This window comes from Malaya genurostris, chromosome 2, assembly GCF_030247185.1.
Source record: "Malaya genurostris strain Urasoe2022 chromosome 2, Malgen_1.1, whole genome shotgun sequence".
NCBI classification, from domain to species: Eukaryota; Metazoa; Arthropoda; class Insecta; order Diptera; family Culicidae; genus Malaya; species Malaya genurostris.
Window position 1 is genome coordinate 181,949,142 of NC_080571.1, and position 19,618 is coordinate 181,968,759.

General features: G+C 38.6%; 2 protein-coding genes across 8 annotated transcripts in view; both read left to right on the plus strand.

Moving 5' to 3' along the window:
• The window catches only part of LOC131432617 (adipokinetic hormone/corazonin-related peptide receptor variant I-like), a 581,002-nt gene that overhangs the window by 101,389 nt on the left and 459,995 nt on the right, over positions 1 to 19,618 (plus strand). The gene's annotated exons all lie outside the window — the stretch shown is intronic.
• LOC131429021 (uncharacterized) lies at positions 4,428 to 16,678 on the plus strand. The gene is made up of 3 exons (XM_058593076.1): positions 4,428 to 4,433; positions 10,847 to 11,738; positions 16,548 to 16,678. Exons 1-3 carry the CDS (start codon positions 4,428 to 4,430, stop codon positions 16,676 to 16,678), a joined length of 1,029 nt encoding a protein of 342 aa, XP_058449059.1.

The following is a 19,618-nucleotide window of genomic DNA, read 5'->3' on the forward strand; positions in this document are numbered from 1 at the left end:
ATAAATTCGTGTCATTATTTTATATGTAATTTTTGCTCACGATATAATGCCACCGTGCCCACCGTGCATTTCTCACACCACCTCAATACGAAACAGCAGCGCGCAAGCAATAAAAAAATGCAAAAAAGTTTATGTTAACTTTTTCAATTGTCGGTTGTTTTCGCTAAAATTTTATAATTTTGAATTACATTTTCAGATTCTTTGTGAAATTCTGCTACAAACACAACTTTTCAGTTCTAAAATCATCCCCGTGGGACGGAACAGTGACCGTTTATACACTTCAAAAACCAATTACGGCTCGGCAAAGCAAAATTTCAAAATTCTAAGAATACTTAGTTATGATCAATTTGATTTCGAAAACTTAAGTGTTTTTGGTTTTTCGAAAATCGGTCTAGTTTTTGAATAATTGATCAAAAACGCGATTTTCGCATTCCGCTACATTTCACCTTAAGTGACGGTATACAATATTGAACACACTTTACCCTATAACTCCAGAGCCGGAAGAGGGATCCTTATGAAATTCAGGAATTCCGTATGGGAAAGGAAGATATTTCATTTGAATCTAAGTTTGTGGAAATCGGTCAAACGCTGAGAAAAGTGAGTGAGATCCATTTTTGTATATATGACCACTATTTCCGGTACTTCCGGAACCGGATACCGGGAACCAGGATAGCCGAAATCGGTTTGTTTAGTTGCCTACTGATAATGACTATCGATTTGTGTAGTTTTGAGACCAGTTTATATTTTATTTCATATTATATACATATAATTACACACATACATATATCATTAGTATAGCATAATCGAATTATATAAAATACCATTATACAACTATACAATTATTAACTCCATAACATTATTTCACCACTACATCCTTGTTAAATTCAAAACTGTCTTATTGTTATTTCTTTACATAACATTATATCACACAAATTACACTATTGACATTATACAATAATATAATATAATCATAAACCAGGAATTATAACACAGAAGAAAAATCAAAACATTGTAAAACACATTACACTTCACACAATATTGAAAGAGATTCGTTGAGACCAGACCTTAATCTTTATCAACCGAAAATGACTCCGTAAACTTCATCATTTTTTTACGGGGAAGGTGTGGCGGAATTACAAAACCACCACGCTTTCCACGTTAAACCTTCAGAACATTTTCAATATTACATTTCATTTCGACACAATGTAGTTACATAGTAAACGTCTTCTTGAGAATACTTTGTACGGAAACCAGCCATACATCGTAGCACATTCAGTCTTATGATTTGATGCATGGGCACTTTACAAAACATAAACTTTAAATATGTTAAGAGTTGGACCGATATGACCGAAATTATTCTCGATACAAAAAACGGTCCTCCTATCTTAAACACTTTAAACAATGCAGGCCGCTGGCGTGGATTTTCCGCCTCGCGCGAAGGATAAAAACTTCAATTGTTCTTGCCATCGCTGCGGGTCGAGCGATGTTTATTATACATTAGCTTTCTCCATATAATCATTACCAAAATCTCTTTGATATATGTAATTGTCAAGTCTCAAGACTTCTCGTTAAACTTACACGTACACAGATAAAATTTGTATATTCTATAAAACCAAAAAGCGGGAAAATAAATGCACATTCATTCTGTAGCCAAGACGGAAACGAGATCGACCCTTCTCCTTTTTAAAGAAAGAACCTGCCACAGCTGGAAGGTTGATTTCTACGAAAAATGACCTGGGGTCAGAGCCTCCAAATCTGACGGATTAGATGGTATTGCAGTGAGTGGTCTGGAGTTCAAACACATCTCAATTTGAACATTGTCATGTCCTCGTAGCTGACATGCGCGTTGCCTATCTCACGCAACAGATGATGTTTGGCTGACTTAACGGCTGTTTCCCACAAACCGACATAATACTGAGCACAAGGTGAAATGAATCGCCATGTAATTTCATTCTCGGTGCACCAGTCGAGAATCTGCTTACGTCCGCCCTGGTTGGATTTTAGATTCCTCTAGACTAGGTGGAGCTAGTTGGATGCTTCTTTCGGACGCGGTTCCGTTGTCGCTATACATTTTCCTCATTCTTCCTCAGTGGACGACAAACAGGCGAAGAGCAGCCAGAAACGCTAGCGTAGATAAACCGGGCACTCGGTTCAGTATTGGTGACTCGATGTAGACTGGTCCACAAAAGTTTACACCACAAACGAAAAAAAGTCTTGTTGGTGAAACTCGTGAAGATGGTAGGTCTGGAACAGTTTGTTTGATCAAACGGGGCTTGCTACGGAAACACTTGTGGCACTGATGGTAAGTACGGCGAACGAGATCACGACCTTCAATTACACAAAATCTTTGCCGCATCATGGTGAGCGTTGACTGGGACCCGCATGTTGCAGTTGTTTGTGATAATATTCAAACAGCAATGTAGATAGCGGATGTTTCGCAAGTAGCAATATCGAATGATTCACATCTTTGGAGTATGCGGCGTGCTTGATTCTTCCACCGACTCGAATAATACCGTCTGGGCAAATGCTCGGCCACTTTGACGATGCTGGTAGAGAATATTGTGTTATCTTGGAAATACCTTTCGAAATCATTTCTCGTGGGGCTTTGGGCCACAAGGCTATATCAGCCTCGCGCAGATCGACGGTTGTAAATGTATCAAATGGCTCTGTTTTGGTCTGCTGGACTACTGGTCGAAGACAGCGGAATTATCGCATCAAATATGCGATGGAACGGCGAAGCTTCGTACAGCTGGAGTATCGACTAAACAGACGATCGGAGAACGACGGATCGATAACTGTTGCAACTATCAAATCCACATTGCTCTTGCTCTCGGAATAAACCGATTGATCAAGCATCGGAAGGACGTTATGCGGCCAGTGGAACGGCGATTGGGATAGTAATTCACCAGAAATCTAAATTCCCGATAGCAGCTGGGTTGATGCCTCGAGAGATGAGTTCTGCATGGCTGGAATCTCCGGGAACGTGTCGCCAAGTACAGGATGCGGTGGTGGATTGAATTGTTAACACACGATTTGCCACGAACGTCTTTCAACGGGATGGGCACGATTGAATCCAATGAAGAACAACTGTCGAATCGACCCAGAAGAATACTTTGCACGATACCGTAATAGAATTCATCACCTTCTCGTACAGGTTAGCCGACAACACAGCGGCACACAGCTAAAATCACGCAATAAATGACGGGTGGCTAACGGAGCGACCTTGGATTTCGAGGTCAGCAATCGAACACGAATCCCTTCAGCGGATTCCGAACGAACGAAGCAACATGCTCCATAAGCTTTTTCTGAAGCATCTGAGAAGAAATGAAGTTCGGTGGATTTGATCATGGTCTGGGAAACAAATCTCGGAATGCGAATGACAGAAATTCCATTGAATGTGCCGTGAAACAGCTTCCATTCACTTTGCAGATGCGGAGGCAGCGGACGATCCCACTCGTATGAATCTCATTCGTTGATTTTTTGTACCTACAATCGCTGCACAAACAGCTTCGGAACCGTGGTGTGGCATCATGTGGGATTTCAGCTCCCACACAAGTTCGATTGTGCACACAGACTGTTCGTCTTGTAGGTCATGTAGCGGCGATAACGCGGGATCTTTTTCTGGGATTTTCGCTAGGACTTCAACGGAGTTCGATGCCCACTTTTTCAGCGGGTAGCCAGCTGACGCCAGCATGGCGGATACTTTCTTGCAACGACGAATAGCGGATTGGACATTAGAATCTCCCGGAAGAAGATCGTCGACGTAGAAATCGTGTTTCACAACATCGGCAGCTTCAGAATAATTGGCTCCTTCATAATGTACAACTTGTTGAAGAGTGCGGATTACCAGGAAAGGCGTGGAGGCGAAACCGTATGTAACTGTTTGAAGTGCGAACGCGTTGAGAGGTTTATCACGTTTGGAACGCCAGAGGATGCGTTGCAGCGGACGGTCTTCGAGGTGCAGTTGAATCTTTCGGTACATCTTCTTGATGTCGGCTACAATGGCGATCGGATGCGTACGAAATCTAATTGCGATCGATAGTAAATCTTCCTGGACAACAGGACCAACAAGCTGTTTGTCGTTGATGGAAAAACCAGATGATGTCTTGCACGATGCATCGAAGACAACCCGGACCATGGTTGTCGTACTGGATTCCTTAAATAAAGGACGGTGGGGAAGATAGCAGTGCTAATTTACATCGTCTAAGGAGTGTATTGAAAATAGGCTATCCACATATATTTGTGATGTATTCATGTATTTGTGATGGTTTCTCATGCTCATATCACAGCATACTGTGCGGTTGAAATTCTGTTTTTTTTCAAAATGTCGCGCATTGAAAAGGGAATGAAAATTAAGGTTTTGGACACATGGCTAAGTGAGAAGGGTAATACTATGCGAAAATTGGCGAAGCGGTTCGGAATTCATCATGAAGGTGATGAAGTTTGGGGTACACTATTCTTTTAATGAGCTACCAGGAAGAGGCAGAAAACCTGGTTCTTCCAACCAGAAACTGGACCAGAAAGTCTCTAATCATGAAGAACAAATCAATGTTAATACGTGATTTTTCCACAAAAGCAGGAACAAGTTTTGGAATGATCCAGCGTATCATGAGGCGAAATCACCTGAAGCCCTACAAGAAGCAGAAAATCTCGAAACAAAGTGTAGAACAGAAGAAGCGAGCAGCAAATAGGGCCCGGAAATTGTATTCGCATCTTTTGCAGTGACCGGATGCATGCGTTTTGATTGGCGATGAGACTTATGTAAAGTAGGACACAAAAATGCTTCCGGGTCCACAATACTTTACTGTCATCGTTGGGGTGGATGTGAGCGATGCGGACAGGTCGATTCAAGTGGAGAAATTTGGTCGAAAGTAAATCATTTCTTACACTACCGGAACTATAAAAAAAATTCAATTGGCTTGCGTAAAAGGGTATACATTTCGTTGAGAAAAATATCATTCCACCAAATTGTCCTCAGCTTCAACCCATCGAAAGTTATTGGGCACGCATGAAGATGGTCTTCAAAAAGACTGGTAAGGCAGCTGGAAACTTGCAAGAGTTCGAGAAAAATTGGGCTCAAGCGATGCAGCACTTGTCCGGAACTTATGAAGAGAGTTCGATCAAAAGTTCGAAAATTCGTGAAGGAATAACTTAAATTTCATTCGGTTTTCATAATGCTCAAGTTTAACCTCGTACAATAAAGGATCAATTTTTAGTTTGAGTAAAATATCGTTTTTACCTTTTTTTATATACATAAAAAATACACTGAGCTAAATTTTCTTTTTCACATTATATGATATTCTAATGATTGTGCACTATTAGCATTTCCAATAATAGTTACAAGATGTGTTCAACATCATGTCAAATATATGAGATAATCTTATGAAACATAAAACTCTTCTTAACGTTATTTTAACAAGATTTCCATATAACGAATGAAATTTCCAGTCTGAGTCAAATTTATTGGCGCGTCTTATAACCATTACTAGATATCCGCACAACATACATTGGAACAATCTATGAAGCGCATATTATATTCACTTCGAATTTATTTATATAGGTTCATGTATACCATATGACTAGTTTTATAAAATTTATATATATATATATATATATATATATATATATATATATATATATATATATATATATATATATATATATATATAACATTCAATGGAGGTCATGCGAATAGCAGATAATTGCCAACTGCTACTTTTCTTTGAGGATTCAAACTGTACTAGTATTCCATTCGGTAAGGGAGCACCTCATGATATTTGCGAAAGAGAAGTGAGATCCCGAGACTGAAAATAAAAAAAAAACGAATCTTACTAAACAGATAGAGTAATGAAATGTACCGGATATATATTTCATGGTTCGTTAACGCTTATCCTTGAACGAAGTTGGATGTGCTGTCTTGTCAGCGATTTAAAATTACATTGAGATGCGAAACTTCCTGAAAAAAATGGTCTGGAGCAGTTGATGAATATCGAGGACACAACGATTCACGACTTTCATCGGATTTCCATATAAATTATATGGGATATTTTCATAACTTTCATTATAATAACGTCCATTTAGATTTGACGTACACATTAAATAAAGATTATAAGTTTCCATATAATTTCTATGAATTATATTCTGCGTATGATTTATATGACAAATCTAATGAATATAAATAAGATTTTCATTTCAGTGTAGGTATAGAATTCGCTCAAACTTTAGAAAATTTTTCCGAGGCCCGGAGGGCCGAATGACATATACCAATCGATTCAGCTCGACGCACTGAGCAAATGTCTGTGTGTGTGTGTATGTGTGTGTGTCTGTATGTGTGTTGTCAACTAAGAGGTCGAGATCTCAGAGATGGCTGGGCCGATTTTGATCAAACTAGTCGCAAATGAAAGGTTTCCCCGTCACCCAAAACGCTATTGAATGGTTTTGAGATCGGATGTTTACTTTTTGAGTTATACGAAGTTTTCTGTCAAAATTTTCAGTTTTTTGACAGTATCTGTCACAATTGACCTTGAAAACAGAATATGTTTTCAGACTTAGATTCCGCACGGTAATAGCTATCCAACAAGCCATAGATTGTTAAAATCCGTCCATTTTTAACGGAGATATCGAAATTTTTGTGTAAACGACTTTTCCCCTTATTCCAGCAGTAGGAGTTTTGAGTGCTGTATGACAAAGCAATGCTTGGGAGCAACGTGAAACATGATTTTTTATACTGTTACATACAATTGCTTCTAAGTACCAAAAAGACTGTGTACAGCATTCTTTTCCATGACAATTTGCTTCGGACCGATTTTAGCACGGTTCGTTTTTGGCAACATAATCGTTCGAATATGGCATATATAAACCAGATTTGCATATATAAACCAGAGAGTTTGTGTATTTGGGCTCACTGATGACCGCCGACAATGACACCAGCAGAGAAATACAGAGACGTATTACAAGGTGAACCTTTCGATCGAGAAAAGTACGCACGAAACTGACCATCTACAACACGCTCATTAGACCGGTTGTTCTCTATAGCCACGATACCTTGACTACGTTGGCAGAGGACCATCGCGCCCTCAGTGTTTTTGAAAGAAAGGCGCTGAGAACCATCTATGGCGGAGTGAAGATGTAAGACGGAACGTGGAGACGGCGTCGATTTTTTTGCTGTTTACTGATAATGATTATTGATAAGTATAGTTTTGAAGCTAAGTTATATATTTTTTACGGTTTTTGTTTTGTCGCTTTAAGTGACAGTATACAATTTTTAACACACTTTACCCTATAATTCCGAAACCGGAAGTCGGTTCCCAATGAAATTCACGAATCTTGTAGGGGACCATGAGACCTCTCACTTAAATTTAAGTTTGTGAAGTAAGATCCATTTTGGAATACATGACAAATATTCCCAGTGCTTCCGGAACCGGAAACTGGGAACCAGGATAGCCGGAACCGGTTTGTTTATTTATTTATTTATTCGTCAAGCAAATGTAGACTACTGACAAAAAAAAGTTACAATGGTTTCTTATATGCTATACGATTTGGTTTAAATATTTTTTGTAGTGAATACGACTTACTTTACTATGGGGTGCCTTTTCAAAATTTACCCTCTGAGAGAGTGATAAGTTTTTGATCGTGAATATCTATTGTTGTATCTAATGAATCAACATAATTCTTGCGACATGCCATCGGAAATATGATCACAATTTTATGATAAAATTTTCAGTTTTGTGACATAGTCTCAAATAATTCAAAATTAAACTTTTCTGAAATATTTGGTATGAACGAGTATCAAAGAGGATAATTCATAAGGCGCGTTTGCCTTTCTCGTATTTTTAAAGCTCATATCTCAGTGGTCTGTGAAAGGATTTATATTATCTCACTACCAATAGAATCGAAATTCTTCAATTTAAACGTGTATTGCAAAAGCATTGAAGTATTTCAATAGTTCACTATTGAAAAACCTGTCTCATTTGCTCCATGTCAACACCAGCCAATCAGAACGCGTTCTAAGGAAGAGAACAAAATATCTGCTGCTGAACAACAAATCGTCCGGGAAAAATGTTCCGAAAAGTGGTGAATATCGCAGTGAGTTCCTCAATTTGGTCCTTGTGAATGCTAGAAACGAATCCCTACAGCATATTGATAGTTTCTTTCAATAAATTATGCGAATCCTAAATGAAATAATCGACAATAAAATTCTGTATGCGGCTATTTTTATAGCCGTTAGGACCACCCATTAGTGAAAAAGCTACAAACGAAATCAGATAGAAACAAGCCTCTCAGCAGAACTTGAATCCGTTTTAATTGTATCGCCACTGCGAGCAGATGTGTTTTGTGTCGTATGCTCAACTAGTTGCATTTTCGAGTTGAAAGTAATTCCATAATTATATTGATTTAAACTACTTTCAGCAATAAATACTGGAAGAACATAACCTCCATATACCATTCGAATCAGTTCGTCGAGATCAGCAAATGCGTGTGTGACAAATAATTTCACTCAATTTTCTCGGAAAACTTCTTTTCTACAAATTCAGATTCATACGAAAAGTCCTATGTGGGAGCAAACAAAGTTCCTGAATTATGTTTGGTTCCGACCTCTGGTTCCGGAACTACAGGATGATATGTGAAACGAAATCAAAATTGTTTAACTCATTCTTCTCGTAGATGGCTGAAGCGATCTAAGATTCAAATGAAATCTAAGAATCATCTAAGATTCAAATGAAAAGTTTCAAGATTCTATAAAACATCTTGCTCTTCAGTCAGATCCAACTTCCGGTTTCGGGGATACAGGGTGATTGGTATAAAAATGTCTATTCCACATAAATTAATCAGGTTTATCGGGTTAGCAGATTTGGATAGTCGATAACCAAATAAACTTTTTTCAGTTTTAGTGGTATTCAGCTTTCGATTAAGAAGGCACCTAAAAATTTAATTCGTGCTATGATTTCTCAAAGATGTCTACACTGATTTTCAAACATTTTGAAACAAATGTAAACTATACAGCTTCTCAGATGAATTTATCTGACTTCGGCCATACCGATATTAGAATTCCGGTTCCAGTATAATATCGTTTCTCAAAGCTCAATCGTTTTCTCAAAAATGCCTAATCAAATTTCAGAAACAAAAATTTTTTTTAAAATAAACTTATATACAAAAATTCATTAATTTTATCCAATTATGACTTCCGGTTCTCGAATTACATGATGATGAATTTTTAAAATTCAAACCGATATAGAAGATGACAATCCCGAAAAGCTTCAAAGTTGAACTCAAAACTGTTGTAATTTATTCGTCATATGGCCATACGAATCGGTTTGGGTTATGCTGGTTCCTGAATACCGGCTCTGGAAGTACCTTAAATTACCGTAAACTCTAAAGTAGAACTTACTTCGACATATCAAGGCATGTTTAATCGACTAACACACTTTTAGATTCAAATTCGATCCGATTTGTAGTTTCGACATTACAGAGTAATGAGTAATTAAAATCTCAAATTGTCGCTTAGAACGACGGTCATTAAAATAATATCATGAAAACTTAAACACCGAAGAATATTCATGCAAAAAACACATGCGGATTGATAAAAAAAGGTATCATCTCACTGCTAGGTGGATTAAACACGTTTTTTATCATAATTTGAAAGAAAAATGTATGTATACCTTATTTTTGATACGCTCGATCTGATCATTTTGTCGTTAGCGAGCCAATTGGTAGTTGATCGTTGTATTGCCCCACTACTACCCAGGGACCTTCACCATCCGCCTTTAGCTGTTTCATTGTCCGTTGATTGTGAAATCGTTTCATGTGATAGCCAGTTCATTATCGAACCAATACCATTGAAATACCGAAAAATTGATTTCACTGCTTTTCAAGCATACTTTCAGGATGTTAATTTTTCTGTTTTGCTCGAAATCGTTAACGTGAGTGAGATGTCTTCGCTATTCTGTGATATTTTGTTTCAATGGCTCAGGTCTAATCTTCCATTAGAAAAACGACCCATTGCATTGGACTACCGCGTACCTACGTAAATCAAGGCATAACAAGTACCAATCCCTACAACTGGTTGTAGCTAAGGTGGCCGGCTTGAATATAACGCAGAAAGCGTTTCAGGCAGCATACAAGACTGCTACTGTTAAGCCTAAGAACAGTTCTTTTCCGTGTCCCACCTGCCCAGAGAAGGATTTCCTCTTCCAATGACCAGCATTTTCCGTCCACCAGCGCCGTGAGCGAAATTGCTTCCGTACTGCATAGAAACTGCATATCCAAGTTTTCCCGTCGCAGCTGCCATGAGAAACACCATTCTCTGTTACACGAATCCACACCGTCGAAGATACAATCAACTCCTGAAATCCATCAGTCCGTGCTCGCATCTCACACGACGCAGTCGAAAATCATTTACGGTCGCAAATCATATACGGACGAAACAATAGAAACAAAGACAATACAGTACAGTGAACAATAGAGTGTACGGAATGGTCAAATACGATTTAACAAAGCCGGGATCTTGGCCTACAAGACCAAATTCAATTTGTATAGATTTCAAGCGTTGCAAAGTTAGACCAGCAGCAAATGAAATTGAAAATCTTACTTAAAGAACGAATGCATCTAGACGCTAATAAAGTAAGTGAGATTCAATTCAACAAGGCGTCTAACTGTGTGTACATTATGTTTAAACGTGGAAGCGATGCAATTGCATTCGTTTCGCTGAACAACGAGGTGCACAGTGTTGAGTGTGATAACATTAAATACAAAATCCCTGTGACGAGACGAGTCACGAAAAAAGTGCCCCTCAACCCTCGCAGGAGGGAAATGGAAGCTCCTCTCGCCTGAAATCCCTCAATTACAGCCAAGTCCATCAACGTCGACTACCGCTGGACCTTCTAACCCGGTAAGCCTGCCAGTTCAGGCTGAGAACAGCACAGTCCTGTTAGAAACCGTTTCATTACTTGTTGTAAACAAGAACGGTACCGCAATCCCCGCACGCGCACTCCTAGATTCTGGATCCATTTGCAACTGCATTACGAAGAAACTTGCCAACTCGCTGTGCCTCCGTCGTACCGAAGTGGACATCGCAGTAGCCGGAATCGGTGAATCCACGAAGCAGATCAAATGTCAGTTGACTGCATGTATCAAATCGAGAGTGACTCCATACTTCATCAAGCTTGAGTTCCTGATCCTCGAGAGACCAACGGTCAATCTTCCAACCATTCCAATGAATGTATCTGCCTGGAAGATTCCAGAATTACCCTTGCCAGACACCAGATTCCACATTCCGTTCGACATTGACATTATTATCGGTGGTGAAGCCTACCACGAGCTGCACCCATGTATTAAGCATTCCCTAGGCAAGAGACGACCGTTATTGTTTAAAACAGTATTTGGATGGACTGTTTCCGGAAAGGTATCCGTTGATCTTCCCATCGTTTCTCGTACATGTCACCTGACCACTGTTGATCGTTTTCTGGAGAACGTGCTTCAGAAATTTTGGAAATCAGAAGCCGTCGAGCCTCGCTCAGTGTATTCCGTCGAACAAACGCAGTGCGGAGAACTTTTTTCTGCTACCATCACTCGCGATTCGTCCGGTCGATATATCGTTCGTTTGCCACTTACCCGAGATGCGCTGATAAAACTCAGTAAATCCAGAGTCATCGCAGAACGTCGCTTCCTGAATCTTGAAAGACGATTAGAGCGTGGTCCGCCCACCAAGGATGCATACTCCAAATTCATGGAAATGGGCCGTAAACTGTATAGTGTAGTAAAAGTTTACATAATTCTTTGGGTATAAAATTATGGTTCTAAATGGCACCTTAGAGAATTTTGATTTCGATTAATTCATTTCGGATTTCAATATTTTAATAAAAGATACTATCAAAATGCTGTACGGGATTAATTTCTGGCATCCCAGAAGAGCCAAATTGTATCTAAGATATTAAACACTGATTGGATATAAACGATTTTAAACACTGTTGCGAATTTAGAACTGCGAAAATTGCAAAAAACTGATCAAATTATCTTAGATTTGCACTACACTGATAATTTCAATTTTCGATTTATAAAGAAGCAATTTTTATAGTTCTCCAGGTAACATTTAGAGCCATTAGAAGGGCTGATTTTGCATAATGTTACACATTGTTGTCCATTTTCCGTTGTATTTTGCTCCAATGCAAACGACCACCAACAGGATGATGTAATCGATCTTCTTCAAAGGGAAACTGGCTCTGCGACCTGAGCGTTTGTGGTTTTGTACTAAAGGTCTGCTCTTATTACTAGCGACTGCTCCACCTGACGACCGAAGTCCGAATGAAAGCATTGACGACTGCTGCTCCCAACGATTGAAGTCCAAATGAACGCACGACCTAAGCATTGACGATCCTAAGTTCCTAATCATATTTTTGATGAAATAGTGAAAGAATTATGTTGCTGCCAATAATACAAGTCGAGATATTATTTATCGATTAAGTTCTGCCCATTCTTCCATATGGCTAATTTTAAAAAGGCACCCCATAGTAAAGTAAGTCGTATTCACGACAAAACGTTGAATGCATCCAAATAACTGTTGGGAATTGATTCGATCGTCGAGCCCGGTCTTGGTGAGAATGATGATATCGTAGTTGCAGTCACACACTACCAGGAAAAGCTCATCGATTTTGGTTCTTAAGCCACGAACGTTCTGGTAGTATAATTTTGTGGGTAAGGCGCTAATGTCGACACTTGTTGTGTCTCATCAATATAAGCATGAATGCTTCGACGGTCCAGCAGCTTTCTGCAAACAGTGCAGAAAAGCATGAGTTTGCAATTGGTGAAGGCTTCTCTCAGGCCTATAGAATTTATGTCACTGCAAGTTTGGCTAATATGAATGTAGGCCTCACAGAAAACACAAAGCATTGGTTCGATGTCGTTAACATCTCTTTTTCACTCGGCGCATTGTTTATTCTCCATTATGCTTCTCACTCGTCTCGTGAAACACGGACGGTAGATAAGGACGGTGAGAACTTAACGACACCTTTGTAGCTGCTGATTATTGACATAAACGAAAATAACCAGGCACTTTAGCATCAATGGGATTACTGGCGATGTCGCATATGAAAAGGCTCGCAGCGAAAAACGTTGAATGCATTTAATTGAATTTTTTAATTTATTTATTTCGTCAAGCAAATGTAGACTATATATAAATTGTTTACAGTGTTCACGTACATACTACGCATTATTTCTACGACAAAGCTGAGATTTGATTTTTAGACATAGTAAGGTCAAGATGTTCGCAGTATTGATTGTAATAGCGCATTATTCGATTGACTGGACTGTATTTTGCATAATTTGTTCTAGCTTGTTTTTCTAAAAATAATTTCCTGGAACGTAATTGACGGCTAGGTATATAAAAATTTAATTGCGATAATAATGGAGCTGATTGAATGCGTTGAGAAATAATGTCGCTGATAAAATAAAGCATTGCAAAGTCGCGGCGTTCTTTAAGTGTTTGTATATTGATGAGCATGCAGCGTGCTTCATATGATGGTAGAGGGAAATCATATGAATATGATGGTAGAGAGGAAATGCTGTCCAGTTTAATTTACGAAGTGCATATAAAAGAAATTGTTTTTGAATAGATTCGATGCGTTCTTCGTGAATAATATTGTATGGATTCCATACTAGGCTGCAATATTCCAAAATAGGTCTGACATATGTAGTGTATAATAATTTAATTGTGTATGGGTCCTGAAAGTTATGACTGAAGCGTTTAATAAAGCTTTTAAGAAGCGTTCGTCGCCATTTGCAGATTGTGAAGTAAGACGTACAATTGGAGGACGCATTGGATCAATTTCGAATTGGCTGTCTGTACTCATGTCCTGTGATACTGTAGATGTATTTATGCTCTGTGATATAGAAGATGTGTTCACATAGTTAGTGGATGGTGCAGCTTCGATGTCATTACTTCCTAAGACCGGAGTAGCGTTGTTTTGAATACTTCTTGTTCCTTTGTAAGGGTTGATTGTTTCACCTTTTCGAAAATTTATGAATTTTGAGGCAATATCTGCACCTGGATGCCCGGAGAATTGAACCCGTGCAGCTGCTAGTAAGTCCTTGTCCAAAGGTAAGGTATGTTGTAATGACATATTATTGTTATTGTTGTGGCAGGTATTGTTACTATTAGTGTTCAAGTTGCTGTTGTAGTGCACATTATTGTCGTTGTTGTTGTTGCTGCTGCTGCTGTTGTTGTTGTTCTTGTTGTTGTTGTTGTTGTTGTCGTGTTTGCTGTTGTTGGTGTAGTTATTGTTTTTACTGCGTATACTGTAATTTGTATTATTTTGCTGTTTCCGCTTCCGATGTTTTCGTCTGAGGTTTGCTTTTTCTGCTTGTTTTTCTTGCAGTCGTCGAGTGCGCTGTTTTTTGTCATACTCGCTCCAGTCGCATTTCCATATTTTTTTGCTGCCGATGAAGCGCCAGCCTGACGTGACTTCCGAGTCAGCTTTTTCTTCCGGTGAAGGTTTAGCATACTGGGCACTGATTCCCATTTCTTCAGCAATACATGGATGAGCTTGAGGGACTTGCTCTTTCTTCATTATTGCTTCATTGCACAGTGCTTTGATGTCGTCCAAAAATTCTTTCGATGATAAGCTGCATGGTGGGTCGATACTTTTTATTTCATTAATATTTGTTTGCACGCCGTCAATTTTGTTTTCGAAAAAAGTAAACACTTTTTCAATGTTTACTTCTGTCTTAGTGGACAGTTGCTTGTTGGCGGTTTTTATTTCAGCTAAAAAAGTTTCGTCGCGTTCATTCAAAAGTGATGAAATGCGATTTATGACTTTACTGGCCGCGTTGCATGTATTAATGTTTACATTTTTTATGTCCGTTTCTAGCTTCAGCAAAAGAGATTCCATGCTGTCGAGAGCGTCATGTGATACTTTCATGCTTTTCATTTGTGCGAATAAAGCATGGTTTGAAATTATTTAAAAATAACTGTTGGGAATTGATTCGATCGTCGAGCCCGGTTTTGATGATATCGTTGTTGCAGTCTCACATTGCCAAAAAAGCTCTTCGATTTTGGTCCTTAAGCCACGAACGTTCTGGTAGTATACCCATATTCTATTTTCATCTCGTTCATCATTCTGCAACACGGGATCATTTAGTTGAATTATTACTAAAATACTCACCTCCCGTAGAAACCACGAAATAGTACCTTCCAATAGGTCTGCTGAGATCAAATCCCAATTACTGCGCACCGAATATAACGTTTTACTAAACTAATTTTGAAAAATTAGTAGAGCACAACAGAAGTATACAAACTCCAACTTGACGAACTTAACGAATATCTAATGATAACTAAGGTGTGCAAAAAGTAATGATAACTAAGGTGTGCAAAAATAATGATAACTAAGGTGTGCAAAAAGTATCTATGATCTTTTTCTTGTCATCACTCCTCCTGTTAAGCAGATTTGTTACGCTCTCTTCCCTATAAAAATACCCATATGCGGTGCGGTGCATATATCCTTTTTGGTAAAAGCCAGCAAGTTGGTGTGATCGATGAGCAATTTCTACTGTTTCGGAGCTGTGCAGCAGAAGTTCCGCTAGCGGTATTATTTTTGTGGGCGGTGATTTCAACCAGCCACGGAATCTCCCTCATCTCTTCTACTCTCTCTCTCTCTCTCTCTCTCTCTCTCTCTCTCTCTATATATATATATATATATATATATATATATATATATATATATATATATATATATATATATATATATATATATATATATATATATATATATATATATATATATATATATATATATATATATATATATATATATATATATATATATATATATATATATATATATATATATAAGTTAACGCAACGATCAAGGAGGTAACCACCAAAGAAGCATCAACGCCAATTCCAGAGAATCCAGACGCTGCATCAGCAAATTACACCAGTACGAGATCATCAGTTCGTCTCCACGATACAAAGTGTTGGATCCCAGGAACGACGTTGCGACAACAGAGTGACACGGGAGATAGTAGTAAGCCTAGTTGTATTAGTGTAGAATAAAATAGGGTTCTGAGATAAAATAATATTCATTCTTTAAGTGACTTTGCTAGAAGACAGTTCTTTCTTTTTAAAAACCGAATCTCCCGGATGTAATAGATAACTGGCGCAGTCGTAAACGGATTCTTCACTTGTGCCTTTAACCGCAATTGTACATTTACGAGCGTACATCGTAAACTTGTGTTGAAAGCCAGTGAAAAATCTGTCGAACCATTCCCGTCTCTTCATCCGCGATTAAAGCATCCACGAAGGCATATCGTAGTGATTTGTGGTGAGCAGACAGAAGGAAGACCGTTAGACTACAGTCTGACCTCGAACAAATTCAGAAATTTAATTTAGGTGAGTAGTTTTAATCTTAACTATTTTATCGTAACTATAACTAACCATACTTATCAAACGACAAAACTAACAAGTGAAAGTGCAAGTGAAAAAGTTATTAAAATAAAGTATTAAGCTAAAAAAACAAAAATGGATCCATCCAATCATTTCCAACAACAAATCGCAGCATTGCGACAAGAACTTGTAGAAAAAGACGAAATGATTCAGCAGCTTCAAATGGAAGCAGAAGGGCCGCCGAAGCCGCACATACAGCCCGGCAAGCACAAGCTGCGCAAGCGGCAGCCGCAGCAAACATAGAACAACTATCACCTGCTGAAAAGGTTCTGAAATCACTTCAGACGCCGCAGATTATAAGGGTCTTGCCATCATTTAATGGAGATCCCGTTAAACTGCATTCATTTTTTCGATCAATGGATAATTCAATGCCACTTATCGATTCAGTGCAAGGAACAACTATGCAAACAATTTGGACTCAAGCAATACGATCTAAGATTATCGGTGACGTCGACAACGTTTTAGAGCTTTATAGAACAAATTTAGACTGGAATGAGACCAAATCAAACCTGATAACACACTACAGTGACCGAAGGGATGAGGTTTCTCTTACCAAGGACCTATTCGGAATCACTCAAACTGGTACAGTGGACGATTTGTATGGAAAAATATCGCATATTGTATCACTTTTGGTAAATTTGCTCAACCTTAACGAAGCAAATGGCCAAGTTAAATACGCCAAGAACTCATTTTACCAACAAATGGGTCTCAAAGTTTTTCTCGCCAGACTAAAGGACCCGCTTGGGCCAATAATCCGTGCACAAACACCAGGTAGCCTTAAAGAAGCATTAAGGTTATGCCTGGAAGAGAACAATTACCATTACGCCAAAACGAAAGCACCTCCACAACCAATCCCTTTCAAGCCTCAACGATACATGCATCCTCCTCCAATGCCAAATTTGCAGGCTCCCCGGCAATTTCAACCAATTCAACATCGAAACCATTTCACACAGTTCCCACCGAGACAAAATTTTGGCTCTTTCCTGCAATATCCTCCAAGAATGCAACAATTTCAATTTAAGCCATTCCCATATAAACCGACACCTAACCCGTTCAATATGATGAGATCTCAGAACACAATGCCATCTCCCTACAACCCGTTCGCAAATAATGCTTTCGCCCCGAAAATCAATCCTCAGCCTAAGCCTACACCCATGGACGTTGATCAGTCGATGAGATCACGAAAGATCAACTATATGAACAGACCAAATTATCACATCGGAGAAGAATTTCCCTACGATGAAATTTATCCATACGAATTTTATACTGACTATCATTACCCACCAAACGACAGTGGTAATGCCGATGAAGGTCAAGAACCACAACAACAACATTTAAAACAATCAGATCAAATTTGTGATGACGCTACAGCCGAGCCGGTAGCCGTAGTTGAAACAGACGATCTAAATTTTCAGACGGTCGAATGTTTACCACCGCAAACATAAACAACTTTATCCCTTACATAATAAGAGAAACGAACAAAGGGCCTTTACGCTTCCTCATAGACACAGGCGCAAACAAAAATTACATTGATCCGAAACACGTTAATTATTCAAAATGCAAATTGACAAATCCAATGCGCGTGCAAAATGTACGTGGCTCTCACGAAATAGACCGTTTTGTAAAATTAAACCCTTTCCCACAAATTCAAGGAGTTGAAGAATCAACGTTCTTCGTTTTTCAATTCCACCCCTTCTTTGATGGCCTTATTGGCTATGAAACACTAAAAAAATCCAAAGCAAACATTTTGACTGAAACAAATGAATTACAACTCCCAAACGGAACAATAAAAATGTTTCGGAAATATCCCGATGTTCAGAATATTAGTCTGAATTCTCAAGAAACAAAAACCGTTGGTATCCCCACCAAAACTAAAGACGGAGACTTTTTCCTAGAGAGCGATCTCCTTGTTCAGGAAAATGTTGTTATTCATTCTGGCTTGTACAATATCTCTGATCATCAAACTCGTGTTATTATAACGAACTATTCAAACGAACCACTCATATTTAATATAGATCACGAATTTTTGAAACCTGAAATCAATAACTTTGAAACTAGAACACCTGTCTTCAACAAACCTGGCATAAAAAAAATCTCTTTTCGAGCAACTGCGAATTTCACACTTAAACGACGAAGAGCGGAATAAATTTTGAAAGTGATTCACAAGTATGATGATGTGTTTTATATCGAAGGTGATGAGCTTACTTTTACAAATGCCATAAAACACCGTATAAAAACAAAAGATGATTTACCGATTCATGCAAAATCGTACCGCTACCCTTTTTGTCATACAGAAGAGGTACAGCGTCAGATTTCTAAAATGCTCGAATAAGGTATCATCCAGCATTCTAATAGTCCATGGACGTACCCTGTGTGGATCGTGCCAAAAAAATTAGATGGTTCCGGTCATAAAAAATGGCGTCTCGTTATAGATTACAGGAAACTTAACGAGAAAACAGTCGATGACCGCTATCCAATTCCAAATATTACAGACATCCTCGATAAATTAGGACGCTGTATGTATTTTACAACTTTAGATCTCGCTTCTGGCTTCCACCAAGTCGAGGTCGAAAAATCTGACATTCCAAAAATTGCATTTAGTGTCAAAAATGGACACTACGAATTTCTAAGAATGCCCTTCGGGTTGAAAAATGCGCCTTCTACATTCCAGCGTGTGATGGACAATGTATTGAGGGAGCATATCAGTATCATCTGCCTTGTGTATATGGATGACATCATTGTTTTTTCCACTAGTTTGACAGAGCATCTCGACAACCTGTCGAAGATTTTCGCTACGCTTCAGAAACATAACTTAAAAATTCAACTAGACAAGAGCGAATTCCTTCAGAGGGAAGTTGCCTTTTTGGGTCACATTGTGACGACGGATGGAGTTAAACCCAATCCAGACAAAATATAAATTATTCAAAAATGGCCAATTCCTCAAAATGAAAAAGAACTACGAGGTTTCCTCGGGATTCTTGGCTACTATCAGAAGTTTATTCGAGACTTTGCTAAGATAGCAAATCCTCTCACTAACGCTTTAAGAAAAGATGAATCGATTACACATTCAAAAGAATTTACAACAGCCTTCGAAAAATGCAAGAATATTCTTTCTGGAAGCGATATCCTACAATATCCAGACTTTTCAAAACCATTCGTGCTGACTACAGACGCTTCCAATTT

Excerpts from the sequence above, each read along its gene's own strand:
- LOC131429021 (XM_058593076.1), top strand. Across the intron at positions 11,739-16,547 it reads CAAATTCATGGAAATGGGCC|CATTGCGACAAGAACTTGTA; the intron begins GTAAACTGTATA and ends AACAAATCGCAG.